This window comes from Arabidopsis thaliana, chromosome 5 (genome assembly GCF_000001735.4).
Source record: "Arabidopsis thaliana chromosome 5, partial sequence".
Classification (NCBI taxonomy): Eukaryota; Viridiplantae; Streptophyta; class Magnoliopsida; order Brassicales; family Brassicaceae; genus Arabidopsis; species Arabidopsis thaliana.
In genome coordinates this window covers 22828100-22837834 of record NC_003076.8, presented here as the reverse complement: position 1 = coordinate 22837834, position 9735 = coordinate 22828100, and the positions used below count along the sequence as shown (strand labels likewise).

The window sequence follows — 9735 nt, the reverse complement described above, 5'->3', positions numbered from 1 at the left end:
TAAACTTCTATAAAACTTTCTGAATGTGAATATACAATTGCATAAATTTTCTTGGGTTGATTTCATTCTCTCTTTAGTGGAATTGGTTCGATTTGATTCATTCCAGTTAACTTTTGCATTTTTGATATACCATCGTTTTGTCTCTGATTTAGGGTTTGGTTTTCTTCTACCTGTGTTGGCAGCAAAACCATTAGATTAAAAGATTGGAGAGCTATATGGACAGTATAAGTTTGTTGCCCGATGATTTCCTCTTGCGCATACTGTCATTGCTTCCTACAAAAGACGTGTTGAACACTAGTGTTTTGTCTAAACGATGGCGGTATCTTTGGAAGTTGGTGCCAAAACTTCAGTACAGCCTTATCGATAAGAATGCTGATCATGGGACATTTGTGCGGTTTGTGGACAGATCGTTGCTACTTAGCATGGCTCCGGTTTTAGAGAGTTTACATTTAAAGTTAGGTCGACAATGCAGCGAAGTAGATATCGGGTTTTGGGTTAGAATTGCAGTGGAAAAAGGTTTGTGTGAGCTAGATTTCGATTATGAGCATTATAAGACTGAGCCTTGCAGATTGCCTCAGAGCTTGTTCACATGCGGAACACTCACGGTGCTAAAACTAAAAAACGTATCGCTCAAGGATGTACAATTCCCGGTATGTTTTAAGTTGCTCAAAACGCTGCACCTGGAGTATGTGATTTTCCTAGACAAGGAAACTCCTCAGAAGCTTTTATCAAGCTGCCCTATTCTTGAAGTCTTTGATTTGACTCGAGATGACGACGACGTTGATAATGTTATGAGTTTCTCTGTTATGGTGCCTTCGTTACAAAGATTTATCTATTGTGGAGGATCTGGTGCTGAGCTTGTGATGAATACGCCTTCTTTGAAGTACTTAAAGCTTTCAGGTTGTGGTTACGAGTGTATGATTGGGAATTTGCCTGAGATTGTGGAAGCACATGTTGAGGTTGCATGTTCCACTGATGATATCCTTACATCTCTTGCATCAGTCAAACGCCTCTTGCTATGTTTACCCACAGAGGTAAGAATTATGTTTGTGATTAAATCAAACTTGAAGTCTTTACGCTTATTTGTTTTTTTTTTGTACTGCAGCCTGAGTTACCTACTGGTACCATCTTCCACCAGCTTGAACACTTGGAGTTTTGTTCTTGTTGCACAGAATGGGATATACTTATGTTTATGCTCAAACATTCCCCGAAACTTCGATCTCTCAAGCTTAACGAGGTAAGTGTGCCCTTTTGAAACTATGAAAAACTTTGCGTGTTATCTTGACTAAATGTTCTTTAATGGTCTAATAATGAACTCAGACCCACGGCTACACTATTGTTTCTCAAAGTGATCCTATGTTTCATTGGGAGGAACCAAGCTCGGTTCCTGAAACTTTGATGTTTGTTCTTGAGACTTTGGAGTGGAGAAACTACAGAGGGTTGAAGATGGAAAACGAACTCGCAAGTTTTCTCTTGAAACATTCAAGACGTCTGAAGATTGCAACCTTTTCGCCAGCAGACTGCAAACAAGTGAGAATCGAATTACGTACGACAGTTGGAATGAAATATCGTATACTCATGGAATTGGCGCGTTTGCCAAGGGGTTCAGCAGAGTGTGAGCTTGTGTTTGGTTAAGTAAGCTTTTGTATAAAGAGAAGGTAATAGAACATGAGTTTGGTTAAATGCTGGTGTGGACTCTCTATCTCTCTCAGTCCCTCAACGATCTTACAGGAGTTTGGAGATTGGATTTATAGAAATATGGCCATTCTGTTATTTCTAATGACTTGTATGTTATTGTAGTAAGAGTGGTTAAAACCTTTTTAAAAGGAATGAAGATTTATGAAGTTGAGTCGAAAAATATAGAATTTACTTGATATTTATTTTGAAGACGAAATGAAAATCACGGAAAAATAGCCATATTTGTGTTATATCAAGGTTAAAGTCTTTATTTGAGGATCTATAGATCACTAGAACACACACGTCGTTAGATTTTTCTAATCTGAAACAAATTTCATTGACAAATACACGTTTCGAAATCGATGTTACAAACACCTTTTTTAGGACGACAAAAATGTTTGCAATCACCGTCTGTCGTACATAGTGGTCCGCCTTTCCGTGACTTATTCACAGATGTTGGCGGTGTTGGTGTCGTTGGGAAGCAATCACACTTGCTTGGTGACTCGCAAAAGCATTGGTGATGCAGATTCTCACGCGCCGCCGTGGCTAGTAGCCCTGTGTGACCATATTTTAAAAAACTTGAGTACAAGATTACAAAGATACTTTGATCATACAAAGATAGATAGTTGAAGTGGAAAAATTAAAACAGACCAGGTGATAATATGATGTAGATGGTTGCATATGTAGCTAAGTAGAAACCGATCTTTGTCATGTGTACTGTTTGTTGTTTAACTAGATTGTATTTTTGGGTTCGTCTTTGCTATATTTTTGTTGTCAATTTGGTTAACTTATTTATATAGGCCAAGATGTGTAACTTTCTAACAAAACTTTAAGGAAACGAATTGTCTTTTATGAATCTAGCATCTTAAAGGACACGATATCTAAAGAAATAAATTCTAACCTTTTAAGAGATATTCTAAAATAACATTTTAGTGTGTATTTCTTATCTTAAAATTTGTATATATTAGAATTAACAATCTGACACCTATTCAAACATATCTAGTTGTCATAATCTAAATATAAGAAAACTAAACAGGTGTAATTTTATCCCAAAAAAAGAAATATAAACAACTTTACTCATCACATACATATAGATTATATTCTCCACCTTAGATATGGTTTTTCATATTTTCCGGAAAACTTTTTCCACAAATCAAATCACAGTGGTTTTAATTTTGGGAAATATGGCCATATTAAAACTAGGTAAACGACAAATCAGTAAGTTGAAATATATAGGAACATGCAAAAGAGTAGGACAGAAACAAGATTTGGTTGAGACTTGAGAAATAGGTTAGGTTATGGCCTTTTGGGCTGAAGAATAGGCTAGATTATGAGCAAACTATTAGAAGAAAAACACAAGTTTCGGTCTGGATGTAGAACCAATCAGAAACACTTACATTAGGTCAACGAGAAGCCCTTATTTATGTATTTAAATGTAAGGCATAAACTAGTCGACTACAAGTTTACAACTATTCTATTCATCCGAAACAAAATAGAACACTTCCTAAGATATCATTGGCAGAAACATCCTCCAATATCATAGTTACAATAACCACCATTTCCACCACATGTACTAAAGCACATTTCATCCGACCAGCACGGAGGTCCGCTGTTGATCACTACGTTTGGCGACCAACAAACACACTTACCGTTTTTGGTGCAGAGACCACCGTGTGAACAAACGTTTGTGCAATCCATGGCTTGTACACATTGCCGATTCCCAAGCACCACCGTAGTCATTAACGCTTCTCTCCCATTTGCCAAAGAAAGAAACAAAACAAAAAAGTGTTTGACGTCAGTTTTAAGATTTGAAAGGCGTCTAGTTGAATAATAAATGATAGAGAAGCCTAAATCTCAATTGTTTTAACTACGATATATGTGTTTGCGATTATATGAGATTCAACAATAGCAAAAGAAAAAAAAATCATTTGAAATTAAAAAAAAAATAAAAAAAAATTCAGTTTTCATTTGGAAGTGGTAAAGGTAAACACTAAAATGTATATGCAAACAATATAATGTAAACTGAAACAAACAATCATGGACATATAAATATCTATAAAACAATCATGGACATTTAATTATCAATCGCTCAGACACATGCACAGAGAAAACATAAGATTTTAAGGAAGAAGAAAGAGTTCGAACCAGATGCAAGAAGATAAGCGAGGGCAATGAAAGAAGTGGCATTAGCCATTGGAACTGTGTTTAGTCGTCTAAATTTGAATAATTCAAACAAATATAGCATTGGGTTTTAGCGAGATTTTCGTGTGGGAACTAAAATCTATTCAATATTGACTAAGTTAGATTATGGATCAAAAAGCCATTTCGTAACTTTCTCAGTATATCCTTCAACATATTCTGATATTCCCAAATTTTATCAATATCTTACCTCTTAAGTTATTGTATTTTTTAGGGTTTTTAGTAATAAAACCCCCCAACTAAATATGAATTGTGAAAAAAACCCTCAACGATATATTTAATGAAAAAACACATGAACTCTAAAATTGTTAGTGAAAACCTCATTCCGTCTACTGTACTGTTAAATATCCAGTTAAATTAAACGCTGCATTTTACATTGAAGAAAAACGACATGTATTTTTTTGCTGCAATAAAACATTTTATTAAAATTCCTTTGCTTTATTAAATTAAACGCTGCCACTTCTGATCAACGATCTATCATTGAGGAGACTCTGGTACAGCCATTGCATTGGATATTGTTGATGTATGATATTGATTGCTTTATTTTTGCTGTTAAAAAAAAATTAAATTTTCAACCGATCCAAAAATTCTTTTAGAGATCCATGTGTATTAAATCTAATAGAACAAAAAAAAAATCTAAAGCCAACATTACTAGTTCAAACATGTTTCAACATCGAAATCTAAAAAAAGCAAGACTTCATACTTCAAGCTTGTTCATTGGGTGGTCTTTTGTTTCTTTGAAGGTCTTCCAGGAGGCAGATTGGGTGGCTTAGGCACTGGATCGAGCTTACATTTTCGTTTGTTGTGTCCAGTTTGTTGACAATTACTACATGTCTGCAAAAACAAATGCATAAATAACAAGATTATTTCCAAACAATATTTGGCATACACTACTATAGAAAATTAGAATTTTACCACAATAACTTTCGCATGATAAGAAGGAAATTCTAGAGATGGATTAGGTGGCTTAGGCACTAGCTCTATTTGGCATGTGCGTTTATTATGTCCTGTTTGTCCGCAGTTGCTACATGTCTACAAAAGTAAATAAAATATTAACCCAAAATTACAAATATATAAGAAAGAGAGACGTATTACCACGACTAGCTTACCACTAAAGCTTTTTGAGAATTCTCCGAAGAAGCTTCTTCACTTGGATCTTTGATTCGGTCATTTTTTTTTGGTCTTCCTGGCATTATCCTGTCTGGAGGAGGCATAACAACAACATCACTATGTGTTTCCCATAGTTCCATGCCATTCACAGGAAACAAAAGAGAGTTGTAACATAGCTTCCATTTCTCCACTGAATACCAATCTAAAATTGCAGTCTCTGGCAGCTTTGTCTCTTTATATTCAGCCCACATCGCAGACATAATATGACAACAAGGAATCCCACTCACATCATACTCTCTGCAAGTGCAAGAAGTCTTATCACGAACATGAACCACATACTTATTTTTTCCATGATCCACTTCATAAATGCCTCTTCCATTTGAAAATGGATAACACCACTTCAAACTCTTTTTTCGTTTCTCCATAATAGCAATCGCCTTGGGTGTGATCAGGCCTGTAACATTCTGCATCTCTTTGAGCTTAACTAGGTTACTAGCCATAATATGTCGTCTTATATCCTCTAGCAATGCAACCACTGGTTTTTCTCGAGCATCTTTCAAAACAGCATTGTATGATTCACTGATATTATTTTCTACCGCAGCCGACTTTGTGATATCACTAAAAAATGCTCTGCAAAAGGAGAAAATAATAAATCCATTAGATCAACCAAAACCAGAGTGACAATTGCAGAGAACAAAACAAGAGTCAAACCAACCAAAACCATAGACAAATAAGAGACGGAATTTTTTCACACCTAGACCAGTTAGAACCGACACTTCGCTTCACTTCATCATAAGCTTCAAATTTTATGGTCTTCATCTTCTCAAGCTGTTTCCAAAAGACTGTTTCATTATATGCGCGTGCACACTTCCAAAAAACCTTATGCAAAGGTCCCATCTGCTTGTATCTTTTCTGCAAGTTCGCAAAAATGTGTCTAGCACACATTCTATGCTCTGCGTAAGGTAGGACGTTTTTTATTGCATATATCAGTCCCTTTTGCTGATCCGAAGATAATGCAAGACCATTACCAAGCTCCAAACGTAAGTCTTCTCCTAATAACTCCATAAACCACTGCCAATAGACCTTGTTCTCCACTGGTACAATAGCCCATGCGATGATATACATTGCATCATTAGGATCCCTTCCCACAGCAGTCAACAATTGTCCTTTCATGCGTCCCTTTAGAAATGTTCCACCCAAATGAATAACACGTCGACATGCTGTCTTCCAACCCGTTTTTTGAGCTTCGAAGCAAGTATAGAATTTCTCAAAAATTCTATCTTTTGTACCTAAAATAATTGTTGAACCTGGATTAGTCTTTCTCAGCTCTTCAACATAATCATACATTCTCGTAAACTGCTCAACATACTCATCACTAATGATGTGTTTCATAATCTGCCTTGCACTCTGACATTTAGTTTTTGTGACTCGAAGACCATTTAGATACAACCTCTGCATTATTTGGCCAGCTGACAAGTTCGAATTAGTCCTAAACTCATTTATAAAATCAGCAGCTATCTTTGGTGCACTATAGAGATCCACAACACCTATAGGATAACAACTGTGAATTCCTTTGTAAGATTGAACAACCATTTTGTCTGAACGACTGGTTATTGATGCATATATTCTCCACTTGCAACAATCCTGAACACACACTCCTTCTATTTTATTCCTTTCGGATCTCTTAAAATGTATATTCACCTTCTCTCTAATAGCATACTTCTCAATTGTATCCTTACACTTCTCTTTAGAAACAAACTCTTGCCCTACATAAAAATCTATTCTAGCACCATCATCATCTGAGTCATCACTCTCGACATAATCATCACGGTAAAAATCAAGTTGTTCACTCTCAAGCTCCTCTTCTTCCTCCCTTTCTCCAATAAGAACATCATCTAGATAAGGATCATCTGCCCTAACAACATATAAATTCTTGCTTTCCAACTCATGTGTACACGTAATCATTTCGGCAACATCACTATCACCACACAAATCCTTACGATTCTGACCTACTTCTCCAGATGGGAAGTAAGAAAACTTACTCATATTTTCTGTATAACCAGCACTCAAAACCATATTTGTCAACATTGCTAAACTAGGAACTTCAAAATCAAGCTGTAAACATCTTGTCTCACCGCCATGGTATGAACCATCTGCTGCCCAATATCCTCCTACATGCAATCGAAAGAAAAGTGTCCTGACAAATACAATTATCAAAAACTCTCTAAAATTCTGATCAATCTCCTAAGTTTTTAATATTGTATCATGTAATGCAAGGAATAAGATATACGTCTCAAAACCAATTTAAAAAATTGAAAAAACAAGAATATTTTCCAACAAAATTCAAAAGATATAAGAAGTGGGCACGAGTATACATGTAGCATCTCTAAGCATGAACGCCATCACATAAACTCAAAGACGTGGCTCTATAGTGCACCAAAGAAATTAACTCCCCAAGGTGAGTTTAAAAGTCAAAGTATGGATCGAAGCAAAAAAAAAAGTTTTTAGAGTACGTGAAAAGGAAAACTAAAACCAATAAGAATGTCTTGTAACAGTTACCTTAACATCTTGCAAGCTCCAGCCGCATTCAGTCTACAAAATTTCGCGATTCAATGTCGTCGATTTAAGAGCTAAAGTGGATTTAGGGGTTTATAATAAGGTATAAGAACTTCGTGTTGTTTTTTGATTATTTCGTGTTGTTTTAAGCAAAAAAACATGTCATTTTTTTATATTTAAAACACATCGTTTTATTTTGACGGTACTGTAGACGGCGGGTGGTTTTCACAAATAATTTTAAACTTCAGGTGTTTTTTCATTAAATAAATAATTGAGGGGTTTTTTCACAATATATCTTTAGTTGGGGGGTTTAATTACTAAAAATCCTATTTTTTATATGAAGAAAAGAACGATAATTAAAGAGTTAACAACTCCAAACAATATCATATCATTTTGAGGTTTGTACTGTTTTATCGGCGTGCATGGCTTGAAATTACTATTAGTTCATTGATCGATTATATATCATAGCTACTACTAGTGCCTAGTGGAATACAAAAAATAAGGGTACCAATTCAATTCAGTGGTATTGCGCATGTCAGACCTAAATCTCACTTTCGGCTTCACGTTGATATCAATTCAAGGGCTTATGCATGTCGTATCCAACAATCGGCTAAAAAAGAATAAGATTATTGGTGGTGCATGCTTTTAAACATTTGGGAGTTCATAACGATATAACCATTGGAATTAAGTTTTGTTCACGTGTCAACGATCCACCATTTGTTTGTACCAACACACGTGCCATACGATACACCACCAGCATATTTATCGATGTGGTTGTTCTATGTAACGTGTGTGGGAGTGATCGGGTAAATTTATCCTGACACAGACCATTTTTTCCTTTTTTGGGCAAGAAACATATCCATTAATCAATCTCACCATCTTACTCTAGTTCGACAAAAATGTCTTTGGAATGTCCGAATTGTTAATAATCAGTTTATAGAAAGAGGTGATAAGTAGTTAGCCCGACGAAAATAATTTCAATAGTTATCAACAGATTTTGATAACCTCAAGCAAACGATAAATAATTTTACTCACATTATTAAAGTTCTTCTCTTTAGTATTTTATTTTTACATCTTAGTTCTTATCTGGTTATAAGCAATCAATGCAAAAGAATAGTAAAAGACTCGTCTAAAAATGTCAATAAAGAACTTAGCTTACGGAAATGAAAAATGTACAAAGAAAACCATTTAGTTCAAACAAAAACAAGGATTGTATGGGACATTTAGTTTTAAAAACAATTCAAAAAGGCCTCAGAGATCTTGGTGGTAAATATCATCAACTGAAGAAATTCTTCATCAAGAGTAGCAAATATTTTGATTACATCACCGGCCAAAACAACTTAGTAAATACATAGCAAACAAAACTTAAGAACCAAAAAACATAATGATGGATGATGAGTCAAAAGTAGCTGGTAAATAATCACATAATTTCCCGTACGTAAGGGAATCATTGGGAATCCGAATGATTTTTTTCATCACCCTCACCATTCCATCAACCACTATCAATAACACAGAATTTCACAATTTCATACACTACATATATCTAATGGAAAAAAAATCAACAAAGCAATTTCGATTCAGAGATTGATAGATGTATCTGCCTCTATTCACCGAGTATCCTTCGGTCAAGAAAAAGAAAACTCGGAGTTTTCAGAAGCAGAGCAAGCTTACGGAGGTTCACGTAAGCTTACCGGAGATTATTACAAATCCATCATCTCTTTCGCCTAACGATAGATTCCTCAATCCATTACAAATAAATTGTATAGATTAAGAAATTTGCAAATTAGGCTTTCTTTGAAAAAAATCGAATCAACATAAGATATCTAAACCATAGCACATCAAATAAGCGGCGGAGAGAATAAAATTTGATCGGACAAAGTAACTGAGCAGAGAAGATGAGTTTATATATGCAATTATGATAGTGGTGGACTTTCGAAAACCCTAGTTCTTAAAGCGTGACGAAAGGCCATTTTATTCGGTTTGGGCTAGTTATAGGCCCATTAGTTTAACCAAATTTATAGTTTGAGTGACGGCTAATAAAGAAAGAAAGCGACGACGTTTCGACAAAGGACAGAGTTAAAAAATTGATGGCCCATGCAGGTTTCGAACCTGCGACCTTCGCGTTATTAGCACGACGCTCTAACCAACTGAGCTAATGGGCCTATTTTATTACTAAGTTGAATCAAGCTACCT

At 35.3% G+C, this 9735-nt stretch overlaps 3 protein-coding genes, 4 non-coding genes and 1 pseudogene across 10 annotated transcripts in view; 1 reads left to right on the top strand and 7 right to left on the bottom strand.

Moving 5' to 3' along the window:
* Positions 1-1904, top strand: part of AT5G56370 (F-box/RNI-like/FBD-like domains-containing protein) — a 2042-nt gene extending 138 nt beyond the window's left edge. The window contains exons 2-4 of one of the 3 annotated variants that reach the window (NM_125020.5): positions 183-1034; positions 1106-1237; positions 1321-1904. In NM_125020.5, coding sequence (NP_200448.1) covers positions 216-1034; positions 1106-1237; positions 1321-1635 — 1266 coding nt within the window. In that variant the 5' untranslated portion in view covers positions 183-215 and the 3' untranslated portion in view covers positions 1636-1904. Of the gene's footprint in view, positions 1-152; positions 1035-1105 lie in introns of all 3 variants that reach the window. The other 2 variants (NM_203213.2, NM_001345197.1) reach the window with 2 other exon arrangements.
* Positions 1905-2443, bottom strand: AT5G56369 (Defensin-like (DEFL) family protein). The gene is made up of 2 exons (NM_001037005.2): positions 2329-2443; positions 1905-2232 (listed from the first exon to the last, which is right to left on the bottom strand). The coding sequence occupies exons 1-2, from the start codon at positions 2387-2389 to the stop codon at positions 2012-2014; spliced, it is 282 nt and encodes a 93-aa protein (NP_001032082.1). The 5' UTR covers positions 2390-2443; the 3' UTR covers positions 1905-2011.
* A 746-nt stretch (positions 2444-3189) lies between these two features.
* Positions 3190-3871, bottom strand: AT5G56368 (defensin-like protein; the record flags this gene model as incomplete). The annotated part of the gene is made up of 2 exons (NM_001037004.1): positions 3190-3422; positions 3823-3871. The coding sequence occupies 2 exons, from the start codon at positions 3869-3871 to the stop codon at positions 3190-3192; spliced, it is 282 nt and encodes a 93-aa protein (NP_001032081.1).
* A 719-nt stretch (positions 3872-4590) lies between these two features.
* Positions 4591-7389, bottom strand: AT5G56367 (annotated as a pseudogene; the record flags this gene model as incomplete). The annotated part of the gene is made up of 1 exon: positions 4591-7389.
* A 1400-nt stretch (positions 7390-8789) lies between these two features.
* On the bottom strand, positions 8790-8872 carry AT5G08525. The gene has a single exon (NR_143086.1). It is a non-coding gene; the product is annotated as an other RNA (small nucleolar RNA).
* Positions 8873-8937: 65 nt separating this feature from the next.
* AT5G08515 lies at positions 8938-9026 on the bottom strand. Its single transcript, NR_143085.1, has one exon. It is a non-coding gene; the product is annotated as an other RNA (small nucleolar RNA).
* A 105-nt stretch (positions 9027-9131) lies between these two features.
* On the bottom strand, positions 9132-9286 carry AT5G08495. The gene has a single exon (NR_143084.1). It is a non-coding gene; the product is annotated as an other RNA (small nucleolar RNA).
* A 344-nt stretch (positions 9287-9630) lies between these two features.
* AT5G56365 lies at positions 9631-9704 on the bottom strand. The gene has a single exon. It is a non-coding gene; the product is annotated as a tRNA-Ile (tRNA).
* Between the last annotated feature and the right edge of the window lie 31 nt (positions 9705-9735).